The sequence below is a fragment of the Cupressus sempervirens genome, chromosome 5 (assembly GCF_028749045.1).
Source record: "Cupressus sempervirens isolate cs-2001-9-10 chromosome 5, ASM2874904v1, whole genome shotgun sequence".
Taxonomy (NCBI): domain Eukaryota; kingdom Viridiplantae; phylum Streptophyta; class Pinopsida; order Cupressales; family Cupressaceae; genus Cupressus; species Cupressus sempervirens.
In genome coordinates, this window is record NC_143122.1 from 225,455,930 (window position 1) to 225,476,331 (window position 20,402).

General features: G+C 37.7%; 1 protein-coding gene across 2 annotated transcripts in view; it reads right to left on the minus strand.

The window, feature by feature from the left end:
• The window catches only part of LOC149555251 (uncharacterized), a 78,773-nt gene extending 60,269 nt beyond the window's left edge, over positions 1-18,504 (minus strand). For both annotated transcript variants that reach the window (XM_089829356.1, XM_089829355.1), the window contains exon 1: positions 18,064-18,504. In XM_089829356.1, coding sequence (XP_089685482.1) covers positions 18,064-18,412 — 349 coding nt within the window. In that variant the 5' untranslated portion in view covers positions 18,413-18,504. The remainder of the gene's footprint in view (positions 1-18,063) is intronic.
• Positions 18,505-20,402: the final 1,898 nt, after the last annotated feature.

The following is a 20,402-nucleotide window of genomic DNA, read 5'->3' on the forward strand; positions in this document are numbered from 1 at the left end:
TCATCCAGTTCATCCCAAGCACCATATCCTGATCACCAATGTTGACCACAAAGAAATCTCCTGTCATGTCATAATCTCCCAAATGAAGCTGCAAGTTGGAGATTTTCTTGGTACATTCAATTTTGAAGCCATCGGCAACCATCACCTTAAATCCCCTATGCTCCTCTGTATGTAGCCCTCTGCGTGTCACAAACTTCTCATCAATGAAGTTATGTGTCGCCCCTGTATCAATGAGTGCCACAACTCTCTGTCCATCCAAGGTTCCCCTAACTCTGAAAGTGACGGCCTCCTGTATACTTGACAACTGAGCTATCGTGCTATCACCGCGTGCTTCCTCCTGTGAAGAACCATCATCATCTCCATCTGATTCGGATGACTGCTCTGAATCTCCATCTACTGACTCTTCGGCTGAAAAGTACTCCATCTGCTTAGCTTTTGCTTTCAATGGACACTTATGTGACAAATCCCAAGGCTCCCTGCAATGAAAACAAAGCTTCTTCCTCCTGAGATCATTAAGTGTCTCATTGTCCAACCTCTTACTTTCCTCCTTAGCTGGCTGAACCTCTTTATGAAAAGGTTTCCTGTCCTTATCTTTCCTTGAAGGGAAACTCTTTGCCTAGAATTTATTTTTTGAAGATGAAGAGGAATCCATGTCACAAGCTTTCTTAATGGCTTCCTGCAAAGTGGGAGGGTTGAGAGCTTTAATCCACCCTCTCAACGGATCAGCTAACCCATCCATAAATAGAACTAGTATCCTCCATTCAGATACATCTGTTACTAAACTACAAGTTTCTGAAACTCTGAAATGTATGTTTCCAATGATCCCCATTGTTTAAGCTGAGCTAACTCCTTGAAATGGAGTTCTGGATCCTTCCTATCAAAACGTTCAATCAGCCTCTCTGTAAACTCCACATATGAGGTAATGTGTGCATGTCCCATAGTGACCATACCATGATGCCACCACTCGTGTGCTAACCCATCCAGATGAATTGCTGCGTACTTAATAGCTTCTTCCTCAAGCATAGGGTTCAATTGAAAGTATGTGTCAAGCTTTTGAACCCAAGCTCTTGCTGTAGACTTTCCTGAGCCATCATAATATGGTAACTCAAGTCTCCCTACTTTCTTCCGTATCTCATAGCTTTGATTCTTGTCATGTCCACGTGGCATATGTTTCATCCGCACATCCATATACTCCCGAAAGGTAATTGCAACAGTAAAATCTGGCCCTCCGGCTTCCCAATCTCTCCTCAACTGGTCCTGTATATCAGTAATCTGGCGCTCTGGTACGAGCTGCTCTAGAGCTCTAGGAGGAAATGTAGAAATCATGGGCCTTGAACTCACTGTCCTAGCTCACTGGGGTGCATGACCGAAATTGTTCCCAACTTGTTCATCTCCATTATGTGTCCCATCCTGATCATTTCCATTCTGATTGTTACCATTCTAATTATTTCCTCCACCCATGTTAGCATTCAACCCCATTTGACGAGCCATCATCTGCATCATAAGATCCAATCTCTGATTTTGTTCCTGTGCCCTTTGTTCTGTTACTCGCTGACCCTGTACCAAGGTCTCTAATAACTGTAAGAATCTTTCCTCTCCAGGCTCTGGACCGGCATTCCCGCCTCCACCTAATCTTGTATTCCTGTCATCTCGGTCACCCATATTGCTGTCTTGATCAAAGAATACCTCCGCTGTGTCTATATGACTGGATTCTATAACCCCCTGTACGGATGAACTAGACTGTTTGCTTTGCAGGTCTGAACTCCTACTTTGTCTTGCTCTGGTATTGCGGAAATTATAAGGCCCCTGTCGCATGCTCAAACATAAATGCTCTGATTTTAGTGTTTTGACATTTCATCAAACACTTTTCCCTCTATCCGCCAGTTCCAAATTTCCTATAAGACCTCCACAAGATGGCAGGACTTATAGCTCTGATACCACTGTAATATCCTCCCCTGATTTGAACTTTGACTTGTAGAAATTTAACTTAAGGAATATTGTCAAACACTTTGTATGCAAACTCATAAAGCTGATTTCCTCAATAAATTGCTTTCTAATGAGTAGATTTACGAACAACTATGAAGTGACATTAAAATGCATAATACACATCATAACATTTTCACAAACACTTGGCACACATTCAACAGTATATGAAAAATCTGGAAACTCTTTCAATCTGCTGATAAAAGGGTGATTTTTAAATGTAGATGTGCACTTACAGCTGCCTTAAAGGCTGCAACAACTATTCAGACTTGTATTCAACAATTATTATGCAAAGTATCAAAATTTGACAGAAGAAACCTGGAATTAGTTGCCGTAGTATTTTGCAGATGTAGTCGGCAGCCCTCCAAACTTCTAATCAGCCGGAAAAACAAGTGAACTTGATACCAACACTGTTCACGCCGTACTGTAGCAAAAAATTGTTCATGCCAACTATAGCAAAATACTGTTCATGCGGCACTATAGCAATAACTAACTTCAGATCTGCACCTCAAACCCTTGTAAATTTCTTTATGCGAACGCCCCAAATGAAACCCAGTGTGTTTCCTGAAGTGAAAACACCCTTGATCCTCCTGACTATGTCTTCCAACAGCGAAGAGAATGCTAGTAAAGAGGAATTCCGTCCTCCAAGCCCGATAATTAGATATCTAGCAACATAACATTAATCTTCATCCAAGCATACAAAAAAAAGCTCTTCCATTTCTTTTATACTGTTCTCACAAGAGCTCAATCCTTCGTTTTCTCAATGTGGGATAAAACATAACTCCCTTTATGTACCTTATGTCTCCAATGTGTTATAAAAATAAAAGGAACTCTTTTAATTTAAATATTTCCCACAAACTATAGTCTATGCATTAATAAAGTTAAATATTTAAATTTAACTTTATAGAATGGCTTTATAAATGCATAACAAATCTTATCAATGATAAATAAGTTTTTCTGTCGATTTTAAACAATTACCATCGACATACCACTGTGACTGAATGTTCGGCCATGTCCAAGATGACTTACTATAAATAGTAAGTATGCCCAAAGTTGCCCCAGAACCCCTCAGAAAGACCTGCAACTGAAACTGTCTAGGCCAAATGGCCTCTAAGCCCCTTTAATGTCCTAGTTAGCCTACGGGACTGTGGGGAAATAGGCTAACGACAACATCATGCTATGAATGCTAGAAAGGGGACATTACACACTCTATGAACACTATATCTAATGAAGCTTGAACTTTTAAAGTACAACATTCAAGCATAGATTATGCTCTAATGGAATGATTTCTCAGTCATTTGGTATTCTACATCTACTATTCAAATTTCATGCAACCTAGAAACTTGAAACATAAGCTCAAAATCTCAGAGCTCAAAGTCAAGAATGACAAGATTACCCATCATCCATCATCTAATATTGTGCCCCAATTTTCTCAAAATGTAGCACAAAAATTTCAAAAACAGATTTGCATGCAATACAAATACAAAATATAGAATGTTGCAAGTAACTCGTAGTTACTTTCAACAACGAGAAGTTTTTACACATGTAAACTGATCATACACATAACTCCCATCATCAGTTGAAAATAAGCTCAACACAACACAAATAAGTCATGACAAGGAATCCAAAGAGACACATGCATTACACAATAATGAACTATCCATATTTAAGACACAAGAATGATTCCAGCTTACAGTTCATATGCAATTGCAGACGGCGGTGACGGTGCAGATAAATGTGGGTGATCCACCATTTTCCCTAATGGCAGACTCAATACCCCTCCATCCATTTGGAAAACATTTGTCTGTCGGTCTGGGGTACTCAATCACTTGGCACAGTTGCAACCAAGTCTCTCGCACGGACATGCCAGCGGTGGTGAGAAAAGTTTGGCAGCAATCGACAAGCAGCAGTGTGAGGAATTCTCGGGGGGCTATCATCTAGGTGAAAGCCCATCGGTTAATTATTTTAATTATATTAAAATTTATTTTGAAAATAATTTAATATTCCTTTATGACTTGATCACATAGTTCACAAAAACTAGCATATCTTTTGATCTAGGTAGCAAGGTTCAAACCCTACTAGTCGAGTCTAGGTCCCCCTGGAGTTCGAACTCTTGTTGGGTTCATGGCAGGCCTAAGCAAGGTCCACGCCACAAACTATAGGTCCTTGTGGGTCCATGAATCGGCAAAGCCCCACAGTTTGTGACGCAAACCCTGCCTGGACCTGCCACAAACCCACAATGTGTAATGCAAACCCTGCCCGGACCTACTACAAACCCTCACTAAGACTGAACCCAACTTTGTGAATGTGGCATGACCATTTGGACTTAGATGTTCACAATGACTTTGATGATAGTACAAATGAGGGACACATTTTAACAACCAAGAATACAATTCATGAATGGATTTTTTAGATTATAACTACATATACACTCATTATAAGGACTCTTAGAGACTCAGACATTGAGTTTAACAAAGTTTAAAATTTTGAGTGTGCAAAAGTCTAGGCAACATGTCATGTCCCCTCCTTAGTTTGACTATCAGAGTCATGGGAATTAGCCTATCATGGGAGTCTCATAGGCTAGCAGTGTTGGATAGAGACTCACACAGGGGATTCAGTGGTCGGACATGGCATTTCAGACAGTTTTGGGCCAGTTTGCTGCTGTTCCTTGATTTTAGGAGGTTTCCCTAAAATTTAGGAGGATGTGGCAGTTTCTAGATATGAGGTTTCTCGGGACCAATTCTTGGTTTCAGTTTCAGGATGACAGGATGAGTTTCCTATTTTTTAGGAGCATCCCTACATTTTAGGGAAGGGACTGCCAGTTGACCCATTTTATCCGGCATCAATCATAGATAGGTGATAGGGTCAGATTCATGTTTGGTTGATTATTTTGGGCTATTATAGGCTATATGTGAAATATTTTAACATATTTAAATATTTCCTAAGTTAGCGATTAAATAAATTAAAATAAGGTTGTTTATATAGCCATTTCGAAGTAATAAGGGGATATTTGCTTCATTTGGTTAGGTATGCCTATGTGTTATAGCTCGTTGAAAAGGTCTCGAATTATTATACACATTTTCACTATCCGGAGACTTTTTGGTGCCTTGAACTGTGGAATTTTAATAAAGTAATATTTTTCCTATAGCATGGATGCCTTTATTTGGGGAAATGTTATTTTATTATATTTTATTTAAAAGTGCAAGGTCTGAATTTCATTTAGGGCTCGTTTTGCACTTGGAGGAGTTATAAGGAGATGGCAAGCTAATTGTTGATCGTCTTTTGACATTTGAACCTTATGATATTTGGAATTGCTCTGGGAGAGCAATCTTGTGGCTTGGGACAAAACCCTCAAGTCAAGATTGTTGGGACGCAAACCTCAACAAGTCTTTGGGTGATTGAATTCTGAGAGATTGGTAACAGTGAGATCAGAGGAGCAATCGATTTCCTCCTAGACGGCTTTGCAATTGTGGGAGACCCATTTTCAGCTAGGCAGCCATATTTGTAGTTGAGGCATGGTATTTGAGGCAGCAATCAACACTAGCAATCTTTCTATTTGAATGCAAAAATTTGATTATTATTCCTAGTACGATTTGAGGCATTTCCAATATTTTCAATAATGAATGTTGTTTATTATATGTAGTTCAGATTTGTTTGTTAGTTATCTTTTATTTTTGCATATATCTTCAAAAATTAAAAAACAATTGAAAAAATAGCAAGACAACAAAAAAATTCAGAATTGAGCAAAGTCTTCCAGAGATGTCAAATGCTAGCCAAAGACTCAAATTGTGAAACAAATAGCAATTTCCAAGACCTTTGGTATTGGGGATCTTTCAGTGGTATTAGAGCTTACATCCTGCCAACCTGTAGGGTTTGTGAGAAATTGTCACTATAGATTTTAGGAAAAGTTTTGATAATTCACTTTGGCATCTGAGCATTGGCTAAAAAGTTTCGATAATTTATTTTGGCATATGGGTACTGGCTAGAAAGTTTTGATAATTCATTTCGGCATCTAGGTACTGGCTAGAAAGTTTTGATAATTCATTTCGACATCTAGGTACTGGCTAAAAAGTTTTGATAATTCATTTTGGCATCTAGGTGTTGGCTAGAAAGTTTTGATAATTCATTTCAGCATCTAAGTGCTGGCTAGAAAGCTTTGATAATTCATTTTGGCATCTGGGTACTAGATCAAAAGTTTTGATAATTCATATTAGCATCTAGGTAGTCACTAATTGGTGGATTGAATACGTATTATATGCATCCGGGGAGAGCAGACTTTATAACACTTGTCAGAGAGCTTGGAACAATTTAGAAATTGGTACAGAACAAGAACCCACTATGGCAAATGAATAAAGACATGTCAAACAGAACCAGCAGGAGGAGGAAGAGAGGGAGATGATGCGAACTCTCATCACTACATAGCCCAAGATAATTTAGACCTTGGAAAGGTTGCAGGATACCTTGGAACGGATGGAGTTGGATAAACATAGAGGCAAGCATGAGAGATAGGGGCAAAGAAAATCAATTCCAATCACAAGAAGTCAGGATAGTCATAGATCCCACACATCAGTTGGGAGCTCCCTTCATTCCACCAGGTAGGCACACCCTCGCACACCAGTTAGGGATAGAACCCTACTTCTATGATTTTTTCTAGGTGAGTAACTGAAGTAGAGCCACCCGAGTTGGGATTCCAAGATTCAATTATGGCAGCCATGGATGAGTGGAGAGCCCTACCTTCAGAGGTTAGTGATGCTTCTCCTCTTCCCCAGTATTGTGCACAGCAAAGAGATGTTTTCAAGTTCAGAGGAGAAAGGGGCCATAGGCCACAGGAGAACAATGATCTTTGTAGACCAAATGGGAAGGTGGCTACATATGATGGTACTAGTGATACAAGTGCACAAGCTGGACATATATCTCTCTTTGAGGCCTATGCCTTAGTGTGATGCTATTCAGTTTGCAATCTTGCATTAGACGAGGTTGCCTGTGATTGGTGGCACCATGGATTAGTCACCCAAGATCATGCCTTGGTTCAATCCTATACAGAGTTCACAAAACACCTCATTACCAAGTTTGATCAGAAAGACACACAGCTTTACTATAGGGAGTTGGCACTTCTTAAACAGATAGGACACATGAAGACTTATATTAATGAGTTCTAGCATTTTGCAGTCATGGTACCTGATATGCCTCAGAAGTGTAGAGTGATGCTTTTTATAGAGGGATTGCAGGATAGGCTTAAGGGGTTGGTGCGAGCATTCAGGCCAAACACTCTCAAGGAGGCTATTGATGTGACATTGAAACTAGACACCACTCCTACTTCTTATCATGCAAATAAGAAGCCATTTAGGGACTCTCGGCCTACAAAAGACCAACACACGTCAGGGTAGAGGGGGACCACCATTCAGATCTCCCAAGTTGGACCAAGAGACTAGGAACGAGCTGAGAAGGAGAAAACTATGTTTCTCCTGTAAGGAGCCATGAGAGCCCGATCACCGTTGTCTTGGTAAAGGCAAGGTTCATTTGATTGAGGTAACATCTAAGAGGGGGGAGGAGGAGATATCTAACACTGATACTGAGGATAGTCCAAAGGGGGTTGAGTAGGAGCACCCGCAATTGGAGTTAGACACTCCTGAGCCTTTGGCCTCTGCCAAGGTGACTATGGCTACGCTCTCCAGTTATCCCAGGTTTCATGCCTTTCGATTGAAAGGTACGCTCTGAGGCCAGTGTGTTATGAGCTTGGTAAACACAGGTGCCATGCACAATTTTATTGATCAAACGTTAGTTGATAGATGTGGGTTGGAGCATGAGGAGTTTGTTAGGTTTGGAGTAAAGGTTGTTGATGGTGCAGTATTGGACTATACTAGGAGGATTCCTTAGCTTAGCATTCAGATGGGGGATTACACTTTGACAAATGATTTCTATGTGCTACCATTAGAGGATTATGATGTGGTTTTGGGTATGCAGTGGTTATAGGGTATTGGCTGATACATTATTGACCATCACCATATGCAGTTAGATTTCATTACTAGAGGGAAGAAGAAAGTTCTGAGAGAAGCTTCAGATGGTGGACCTATGGAGGCGTCTTCTCATAGGATGTAATCTATTATTAGACATGATGATGTGATTTGGGCCACACAATGTTATGTGAAGCCCAAAACTCCCACATGTTAGGATGACAAGGCATTTCATGTTGATATACAGTCAATGATGGACTAACATGGTAGAGTTTTTGGTGATATACCCCCTGGCATATCTCTAGATAGAGGTTTTGAGCATGTGATAGAGTTGGAGGATGATGTCTTATGTCATGTTTGTGAGTGTATGACTTGTCAATGGAACAAGTCAGAAGATACTTTCCTTGCCAGTTTGTTGCAACCATTACCTATATCGGAACAGAAGTGGATAGGGATCTCGATGGATTTTATACAGGTCTTCCTTAGGTTCAAGTGAAAGATTGTATCTATGTTGTGGTAGACAGGCTAACAATATATGCCCACTTCTTTCCAATTGCAGTTGATTTCATAGCATCTCAGGTAGTTGAGCTATTTTTCAGGGAGGTGTTTAGACTTCATGGTCTTCCCAAGACCATAGTGAGTGACAAGGAATTTTTTAGGCTTGCAAACACAAAATTGACCCCTAGTACCAACTACCACCCTCAAACCGATGGACAATCTGAGATAGTCAATAAGTGGATTGAGGGGTCTTTGCACCACTATGTGTCAGGATAGCAAAAGGCATGGGTGCGCTGGTTGTATTTAGGCGAGTATTGTTATAATACTATGCACCATATGTCTATTGATATGACTCCTTTCAAAGCTCTTTACGGCTATGAGGCATTGTCTTTTGTTGATTTGGCTTTGAGTGACAGCAGGGTTCCTTTGGCACAAGATTGGTTACAGGAGAACCAAGATATAATGAGGTCTCTCAGGGAGAATTTGCAACATACACAGAATCAGAAAAAGATCTATGTTGATCGGCATAGGATTGAGAGGACATTTGAGGTGGGTGATATGGTTTTCCTACGTTTACATCCTTATTGGTAGAGCACGCTAAAAATGGGAGGAGCTTAGAAGCTCAAGCCTCATTTTTACGGACCATAGAGAGTACTCAAATGAGCTAGAGAGGTTGCCTATAATGTTGAGTTACCACCTGATAGTCGGATTCATAATTCGTTCCATGTGTCATGCCTGAAAAAGGCCTTGTGACAGCATATTGTAGCATCACCCGATTTGCTGCCCTTGGATGAGGAGGGTAATTTGACATTGGTTCCTAAGGAGATTCTTGAGGTGAGGGAATGTTGACTGAGAAGCAAGGTGATTCGGGAATATTTGGTTCGCTGGAGGGGTCTCCCCATAGAGGATGCCACTTGGGAGGGTGAATCCATTTTACAGCACCTGGCATTGTAGTTGCTTGAGGGCAAGCATCTCCGAGAGGGGAGGACTGTCATGTCCCCTTCTTAGTTTGACTATCAGAGTCATGGGAGTCTCATAGGCCAGCAGTGTTGGACAGAGACTCGCATAGGGGATTCAATGGCAAAACATGGCATTTCAAACAGTGGGCCAATTTGGTGCAGTTCCTTGATTTTAGGAGGTTTCCCTAAAATTTAGGAGGATGTGGCAGTTTCCAAATATGAGGTTTCTTGGGACTAGATCCTGGTTTCAGTTTCAAGATGACAAGATGAGTTTCCTATTTCTAAGAGCATCCCTACATTTTAGGGAAGGGACTCGCAGTTGACCATTTTATCCAGCATCAGTCACAGACAGGTGACAGGGTCAGATTCATGTTTATTTGGTTATTTTGGGCTATTATAGGCTATATGAGAAATATTTTAACAAACTTAAATATATCGTAAGTTTATTATATGTAGTTCAGATTTGTTTGTTACTTATCTTTTATTTTTGCATATATCTTCAAAAATCTTAAACAATTGAAAAACCAACAAGAAAACAAAAAAATCAAAACTGAGCAAAGTCTTTCAAAGATGCCAAAGACTCAAGTTGTGAAACAAACAACAATTTCCAAGACCTCCAATATTGGGGATCTTTCACAACACATTCATGTTGGACAACAAAAACAAATGGGTTATGGAAGCTAAAATTGTTGTTTTTGTAAGATCATTTTCTGCAAATGTAATAACGCCGCCATCATATCAATATGTTCCAAATACAGATTTGAATGACTTATGAATATGAGAGAAGGAGACATTTCTCTATGATTAATCATTATTAGATTATAATATATTAACAATATATATAACCATGTATATATAATATAATGTATAGAGAGAGAGCTATTATATTTAATATACTCTATATAAGTAGAGTCGAAATGATGATTTACTAACCAAAAAGTATCTCATAATCGAATCAATTTGACTGAAGCTACAACCTTAACACTCCCTCTTAGCTAGGTAGGATTGTTATAGAACACATTAAGCTCTCAAGCATATGGAGAGATATCACCTCAGTATGATATTCCTGTAATGGCATATCAACATATATATCTATCAACTTAGATGTTATCTTTCAATATAATCTAAAGTATGATTCAACAAGAAATATCAATCATATGATATTCATCATACTTATATTCTTTTGGTATGTGCACTGGCATCAAATCCTTGATACCTACCAACTGAATGTAGTCTATCAAATAACAGAATAAGAACATAGGAACAACAAATATAGTATCATTATGTCATGAATCGATGCTTGATAGATGAGAGGAACTACCATAGCATATATATTAATATATACAGCCCGATCAAGGCATGATCATAAAGTATCAAATAGCATGAGATATCAGCATGTGAAGTAAATCAAAAATATTTATATATGTATTTACATATACATGTATATACATATGCTTACATATATGTATGTTCCATATACTAATATCATATCCAACGAAGCTATTACTTTAACACTCCCTCTTAGTGAGGGAGGATATAATCAATTTATTAATCTTAACATATAATCATGATTGAATCAATCCAACTGAAGCTACAACCTTAACATAAAATTGCTAGCAAATTACCCTTGCAACTTGCTAATAGTGGAAATTTCATCCCTATCATGTAATTCCAATTTCAAGACACACTCCTAGAGTATGCTATAGGATATGCACAAAATGGACTCTTTGACCTTGCTTGCCCTTGTTTCCCTGATTTTCTACATTCACAACAATCTTCATATCAAGAGCCATTAGAGCATCTCCAGCAGACTTCTATTTCTTAGGGCATTTAGTCTTCTTGAAAATTGATAGAAATGGAAAATGCTGAAGTGAAGGACTATGTCCTTCCACCTGCCTTGCAATCAAACAAGCATCAATTGAAGGGCTTGGAGGGAAATTCCACTCGATAGTTTCACCTTACTATCAGAAAGATGTGCACATGATCTAGCCATTTGCAGCACAGGTGTATCAAGAGATCATCCATTCCATGATTGTAAAACAGCTTGGGCTTTTCTCACAGATGTTCTCCCAGTTGCAGGATATCAGCACCACCTTATTTTATTCTTGCAGGTTCTTTTAATTTCCTTGTTTGAAGCAACTTCATATCAACATTTTTTTTTACAGAGTCTGCCCTTGTATGGTTTTGTTTTTCCTTTCAAATGTACTAATTTGGATTTTTGGAAAATTGATTAAGGTGGTTGATAATAGATGTTACTAATTGACAAACATAGTTGCATATGTGATGGATTTATCATTCATGTTCCATGTTTATGTATGTTAGCTTCTATTTGATGACGTTATAGTGTGTTTAAGTTATATTCAATGAAGGGTGCATGAAATTAGTTTTAAATTGTTAAAATCTCTAAATATTAAGGGTTTTTTTAATTTGCTGATTCGTGACTGATTCGCAATTCGATTCAGCCTTGCTGATTTTGATTCTCGTTACTTTGGTTTGAAATATATACCAAAAGTTCCATGTTTTGGTGGAAGCTTCTTGCCCCATCTCTGACATTGAGATGAATATAACATGTCAAACTTTTTGATCTCACGTCATCCCTTCTATGTTAAGCAGGTTATATGGAGCTAATCTCAATACTCATCATCTCCCTACACAATATGATGCCCATTTACATTACAGTGATGCTGCTCATGGCTGCAAATGGCAGTGTTTGCATTGCAGATATTATGGATGCCTGTATGCCAAACACAGTATTCACATGGCATTGGTATTCAGAGTTTATGTGGTGCAAGCTCATCAATTCGAGCACTTGCAGGTTTCTGAGAAAGTGATGGGGCAGTATATCTCCTTAGTGCTCAGTTTCAAAATTATATCGTTTTCTCCCCTAACAGACAGTTTTATTTCTTATCTCTTTGATAATCAGCAACCTGGTGCTGTAAATTTACTCAAAGTTATAATTATCTTTATTTAGGAACTCCGAAGCATGATGCGGAAATGGTAAAATAGTCTATAGACTCTATACCACCAGCTTTGGAGTTTAATTGATGGCTAGGGCCTTCGAGTAAAATAATATATTGTTCAAGATATTTTATTGCCATGCTTATAAACATTTGATACGACTTAAACATGTTTTCTGATAGGGAACATTAGGATTACTTTGCATCCCAGCTATAGTGATCCTTTTCCTTGGATTTATTTTATATGAACCTCGTCTTCATAACTATGCACACAATCAGGCAAGTTATTGAACTTCCTTCATGATATAGAGTTGTTCAATGTTAAATTGCTTACATTTGTGTACTGGGCATAACCACAGTTCTTGATCTGGTCTTCCAGAACTTGTAAGAGGCAACCTAGACTGTGTAAAGCTATAAATTGCCCTGAAGTAAGGTGACCACCTACATATTACTAGCTATGAGTTCAAATATCCAGGATGGTAAATTTTACTAGTATACAAATCCCAAAGAAGGTCCAGCATTCTCTGAGGTATGGTATGTTGAAGATTGTAGCTGCAATAGAGATCTATATCTCTGATTTTGCAATTGAGAAAATACCTTTATATTGTGTCAACAGCTGGAGAAGATATTTAATATTTGAGAGATAATATTATATGAGGAGACATGTGTCATGCGAAGAGTCGTGCATTTGGAAATATGAAGAGACTTGTTTTTGGAAATTGAAGGGGCCTTCAGTTGTGATATGAAGAGTCTCTCAATTCTATATACATATGTGATTGCTATGTGTGTCTATGCATTGTATCAAGTGAAAGCATTGTAATTGAACAATTTCGTATCAACAACAGAAATATTTTTCTAGTGTGGCTGGTTTTTCCTAGGATAAATGTCTTGTGTCTTTTGTACCTATTTTTATTTTATTTATTGTTGTTTATCATTATTTCTAGGTGTTACATTGACATATAGTTGTTTATTTACTTACATTTGTGCACTGGGGATAACATCAGTCTTGATCTGATCTTTCAGATCTTGAAAGTGTTAGTTTTGAGCCAAGAAATCAATGATGATAAACAGCAATAAGAAAAGAACAGAATAGATGCGAGAGACACTCATTATTATCCTAGGAAAACCCTTCTAGAATGAAGAGAAAAACCCAACCACACAACAAAAAAACATCATTTTATTAATCATGACAGTTCAAGTGTACAATGCCAATCGCTTGCTACGATATATATAACTTAAGAAGAGAGACTCTTCAAATAACAACGGAAGGTCTCTTCAAATTCTAAAACATGACTCTTAATATTCAAATACAACTCTTTGTATATCCATGCCTCAACGCACATTAAATGACACATGACTTTATATTTAATACAATTTTAAATATAAATGTCCTTTTCAGTTGAAGGTGACAATAACGATAATAATGTCCATATTTCTAGAGATAAAGATCTCTATCGCAGCTACAATCTTCAAATGTCTAAAGAAATATATTTCTAGTGTGGCTGGTTTTTCCTAGGATAAATATCTTGTGTCTTGTGTACCTATTTTTCTTTTATTTATTGTTGTTTATCATTATTTCTAGGCATTACATTAACATAGAATTGTTAATTTACTTACATTTGTGCACTAGGGATAACATCAGTTCTTGATCTGATCTTTCAGATCTTGTAAGAGGCAACTCAGACTATGTTGAGAGCTATTAAATGCCCTGAAGTATGGTCACCACCTACATATCACTAGCTATGAGTTTGAATATCCAAGGAGGTAAATTTTACTGATATACAAATCCCAAAGCAGGCCCAGCATTCTCTGAGGTGCGGTATTCTTTAACAGATAATGTCACCAGGGGTGTCCTTTCCATTTAACAAACCAACTGGGAAAAAAAAAAGAACTGTCCTAGTAATTGCTGCAAAAGACCCATCATTAGACTAGTTGCAAAAAATGTTGTACAACCAATGCTACCATTCTTAACTCCCAATTTTGATCTTTCATTTCACAGAGGACCTTTTCCATAGTACACTTTGCAACATATTCATGGACAAGAAACCTAACCATGTAGGACAACCATATCTATAGAATGCTGCAGTTAATATTGAAATATAACAAGTAGAATAGTAAAAATGCATAAAAATTGTTCCGCAAAATGGATAACGATAGCAGTTCTTAGTTTAACAAGGCGCATTCATGAAATGCTAAAGTTAACATGTTTGTGATGCTTAGTGCAACAAACTTATGCACAACAATGGAAACAATGTAACACAAATTGTGTTATATTGTTTCCGTTGTTTTGCATAAATCTGTATTGCATTTGTTTCCCTTGTGTGTATTTTTTTACAAATAATGTCACTAATCAGATTGGAAAAGGGGGAGACGGACAAAAAACCTAGTTGAAGCCATTTGCTCTCATGTGGATGCAGGCATGCCTGCAAAATGTGCAGGGATAGACCAGGCATGTTAAGTGTTTCACATATGCCACCTAAAAATAAAGAATTTTTTCAAACTAATACAAAATTCATAATCATCTAAGTCAATAGTTGTAGAAGAAAGAAAGAAATCTATAGAATTGTAACATTAGGGAATGTTTTATAATTTTCCCTTGCTTGTCATTCATATGTCAGGAGATTTCTATTATGAAGTAATTGGTAAATATTTGATTGATATTAACAGTGATCACGAGATCAATTTATACAAGAGACTGAATGATGTTTCCTTTGGAAACAATCATAAAGAATAGAAACATTCTATTCTAGAAACAAGAAACTAGATATTAGAAACTTTCTAATATATACAAGAGAATACAATAGATAACCATTATATACTAAACAGAGATAATAGAAACTATCTATTATCGTAATACCCTCCCTTAATGGTTAATCTATCCAAAACACGAAGCTATCAATAGGCATAAAAGGTAGATTATGTCTACTTAGTGTGCCCCATACTATTCGTTGTGGGCTGCGAACTAGATTGCTTAGATAGGGCTGCTAAGCGCTCCTGACATTCAACCTTCATGTGTCCATACTTGTGGCAATAGTTACATTGAATGTTCTTTTCCCTAGAGTCTTCTGAAGCTGGAGCAGAGGGCTTTTGTTGAGAAGACTGTTTTGAATGACACTTTTCCTTATCCTTCTAAAAGGATTCAACAATAAAGGCTTGCTATGTGGAGGGGGAGCTAGAACTGCTATTGAAATATTGTTTGCACCGATCTCGCTGAAGCAGAAGTGTGCAGAGATCTATGAACTTTAGATCAACACCAGTAGAAGTAATTTTGAGAGACTCGAAAAAATGCTTGAAGGACTTGGGCAAATTTTTGATGGTTATGAGCACAATGGCAAGCAACTAATCATGGATTTCCTAAACCCTATTCAGGTGTTCCTAGAGCGATTTCCCCTCATCCGTAATAATAGAAAACAGAGTGTTCTTGAGAAAGAAGGCTCTTGTTTTGTCTGATGTCTCATGAAGTTTCTTCAAATGCTCCCATATCTCGGCAGTTGTTTTTCCGGATGGAATCTAAGAGAGTCGATCATTAGCGATGGATAATTTGAGAAGCATCACCAACTCCTAAATATTTAGATCTCATGTATCCTGATCAGTACTAGTTGCAGTTGGACGTTGGCAACATCCAAAACAATCTAATCAGTATATTGATATTCAAAGATTGCTAGCATCCACTGCTTCCATTTGCTTTAATTCCGACTATTGAATTTTGAATTGCCCTTGAGCAAAATATTCGTCAAAGATGCCATAGCACATCTTTTAGTAAAGTGTGAAAATTTGTGAAGGCACGCACTTTGAGGCAAAAAATGGAGGACCCAGAAAAATTGAAGGGGTATCTAGAAGAGAGCTCAAAAAACCTAGAAAGAATATGTTGTCGATTTCTAGATCCACTAGCTTGAAAATCAAGGCACAAAAATTGAGGCACCTAGAAAAATCTGACAACAATCTAATTGAGCTCTCAAAAAACCCACCAAGAATTTGTATTCAGAAAAAAATTGGAGCCAAAAAATTTGGGTTTTCAAACAAAACCCTAGTCGATGGCCATGGAAGGAAGAATTTGCAGAAAAAATGGAGATTTGCTAGTAAAAATCATCCATTATGTTTTTAGAGATGGGTGCGCATGGATAGGTATTGCAAAAAAGATGGTAGATTTGACACCAAGAATGGTGTAACAGGTGCACAAATAGGAGTCTTGGGAGCAAGAGACGTTTGCGGAAAAACGTCTCTAAAAATTTCTGCAAAAAATGACTTCTGTTAACGCCCAATAACTAGACAAGATGGAGCCATGAATCGTGTCTAGAAATCATTGAAAATTGCGTTGGAAAAACACGAAAATCACAAGAAATCATTCAGGAAAAATGCAAAAAGAGGGCATAAATCACATCTAGATTTCATCAAGGAAGCTAAATATTAGAAACTTTCTAATAAATATAGGAGAATACGATAGAACCATTAGATACTAAGCAAAGATAACAGAAACTATCTATTATCATAAAAAATTCTTTCTAGAATCTCTTAAATGAAAGTTCAATACTCGACAAAACTATGAGCTGAAATGTTCCTGGGAATGATTGTGTACCACTTTTTGAATATCAACAATTTGGATCATGCTCCATGATCCATCATCAGGATGATAGAATGTATAAAGATGCAAAAAAAAAAAATGCATCCATATACGCTATCTCATCTTGAAGATGGATCATAGAGTATGATCCATTTTTTACATCCTTGTACACTCTCTTGTCCTCATGATGGATCATAGAGTATGATCCAAAACATTGATGTTTAAAAATTGGTAACAATCATTTCTAGAAGCATTTCAACACTGTCATGGAATATGGAAATCTGCTATCTCCAAAACTTTATACTGCCAATGAGAAAAAAGAAAAAATGGTAAAATTTTCATTTTGAAAAATGAGACCATGGGAGAAGCCTTTATTCTCTGCTGTCATCGTATCTAAGGAGGAAAGCACCTGTTTTAGTTAACCTGAAAACATTAGTTTTCAATTAAGTTCATCAGATTTCCACAATCCATATTAGATGTTATTTTCTTCAGGGATCAATTTTATGATAATTTTTTAGCATCAACATTTCGGACAATACCACATTATCCATCATCAAGATGCAGGAGAGCAAAAGAATTGAAAATCATGGATCATGTAGTATGATCTGAAACATTGATGCTAAAAAACTATCACACAATCAATCCCAAAAGAAATTAAACATTAGCCTTTGCCATATAGACGGGCAATTAAAGCAAATGATTGTCTTTGTATATCAAGAGGATTTCAGTTTATCTTTCAACACCAGAGCAAAGCAGAGCAGGGCAAGACACCCAAGACGCATAAAATCCTAGCAAATCTGTCACATTATAGGACCTCTGTTCGAAATGTACATCAAGAGATATTTTCATATACTTTTGGATAAACACAAAAGATACTAGAAGTGTTAAACTAGTTTAGTTATTGTATTGGTATGGTGATGAACAATTTTATAACTTGACATAGTAAGGCACAAAAAGAAATAGAAGTTACAGTAATTTATTTCTTTTTACGAGGCAGAAAAATAAATAGAAGTTACTGTAAATTTTTTCAAGGCAGAAAAAGAAATAGAAGTTACTAATTTAAGATTCATTTTCTACAAGATACTAGATATCATGTAGTCCTGATCGAGTCCATGGTTCCAAACAAATTATGCAATTGAAGTAGTCAATACCCTCATAAAACTTGACCACATATCTCTTCTTCTTAGAAAGTTGCGCAGCCCCTTCCGGAGACCCCGGTAAACCTCGTAATCTACGCAGTCTATAACTCGCTTCTTTCAATCCTGCCTCAATATATGTCCACAATTCCACCATCATATTTGTTTTTAGCTCAAGAATCTGTTTGCTACATTCTGCTTTTTCTTTGGCCCTCTTGACCTCCTCCTTTAGCTTCTTGTTTTTTTCAGCCAACTGCTTTATTTTGGATTTAGCTCTGATTAATTTGGCAGATTTCAAAGAGGACCGTAACGATTGAATTCTCCGACTTGCAAAAGGCATGACCACACTCTTGATCTCCTTCATCTTCTTCACTCTCTTCGCCCGTTTCTAATTACTCACGATTCCATGATTTTTATCTTTGGCTTCTCTCGACTAGTTGCTGTTGAAAATGCTTTCTTTTTTTAAAGATAGCAGAAAGAATGAATGTTATGTTTTATAAGAAATGCAGGCAATGGCGCGGGTTGCATGTATTCTTAAATTGGCAAGCATTGTATTTCTGTAACGGCTACTCCGCAGACATGGAATTTGATGGCGGTATTGGCCGTTTTTAACTTTTGACTCTAAAATCATTGGAGGCAATATACTATTTTATTTAATAATATAAATACATATATATATTTGTTATATGTTCATTAATTAATGTTGATAATTCTACAATGGCATCGCAGCAAGGGTGGGGTGGGATGGTGTGAGTGTAATAATGTTAACTTTTATCCTAGGTACCAGGGCAGCAGACACAATACCAGACAGGGTTCAGATCCTAGGTAGGCCTGTTTCCAAGGGTAAAACGAAGACTGGGGCCCAGCCCACAGCAAGATAGTGGCAGGCCTTAAGCCAGGGGTTTCAAGGTGCACTTTCCGGTTTTGTTTTATATATTTGCTCTTGTTAGCTTTTGTTTCGCCCTTCTTTCTTTTGATCAATGGAAAAACAAATTGAGGATACACAAATGAGAAAACAAACAGCGGATATGCAAACCATGGAAAAACAAACCCTCTCATTGGTAAAAAACGGTCAAGAAATTATGGTACACTTTGAAACTAACCATTTAGGGCAAGTCAAAATGGCATCACTTGGCAAGACAGGAAAATATATCTGGGTCAATGTTAAACAGTTCAAGGGCATTTTAAAACGTAGACTTGCTCGTATAAAAGGGTCACATGAAAAGCAGAAACACGGGCAGAGATTGCATAAACAAGTCAAAATGTGTCCTCCTCCACACTTAAGAGGTGACAGTCATCTGTATGGTAGCAATAACTTCGGTGAGTCTGTCAGTTACAGCCCTACCTCCACACCTCTCGCTTGGTGCCCAGATCTTTATGTGCAAGAACTTTTGAGGGCCAAGAGGAGGTTGGAGCTCCTAGAGGCTAAGGAGCAAGAAAGTTACCGCAATATACAGGTGCTAATTGCAGCAAATAAAACTCTTGCAGACAATAACAACACTTTAAAAGCTCAAATCTCAACGCTGCAAGAAACACTTTTAGTCGGGAAGCTTGAATGGCAGAATATGAAGGATGAATGGAAAAATCTGAATGTGACATTGGAAACAAACAAGGTCACAGCAAATACCGAGTCATCTCATAATAAGGAGAAAACGATTCTTCACACTAGTTCGTCAAGAAAGGCGGATGGTGAAGAGAAGAGAAGAAGTTTTGCAGAAGTCACCAAAACTTGGAACAAAAACAACAAACACCCTGATATGGCAAGAGAAGAGGCAAAGATTCGTGTGAACACGCAAGACAGAGAGGTCAAGGAAAGGCAACTTAGGGCATCCAATATAATTATCAAGGGGATAAAAGACTATGGGGAAGGCAAACATACCCTTGACCTAACGAGGGATTTCCTACAAGATGTGTTGTTGTGGCAAGGACAAATCTGCCAAGCTTGGAGGGTTGGCAAACCACACGTTGAGAGAAATAGGCCAATCAAGGTAGTCATGCTCAGCATTAGCGAAAAACAAAATCTACTTAACAAAAAACAGCTCTTGAGGGGTTCTCGCTTCGTTTTAGAGGAGGATTTAACTATGAGATAGCAAGTAGAAAGAAGGATGGAAATGGAAAAAATCAGAACAGCTAGAAATGAAGGCAAAAGAGCTTGGTAGTTCAAGGGAAAAGCAGTTATTGCTCATTTTGGCCACCGCTACAATGAAGGGCAGCAAGAAGACAACAAAGGTGCAACAACAAACACCTTAACAGGCAGCGATACAACAAGATCCATAATCACACCTAGCGATAATAACTCAACTTCGAGTCTTTCACATCAAAATAAATAGCAATCAAGCTTAACCCAGGCGTCC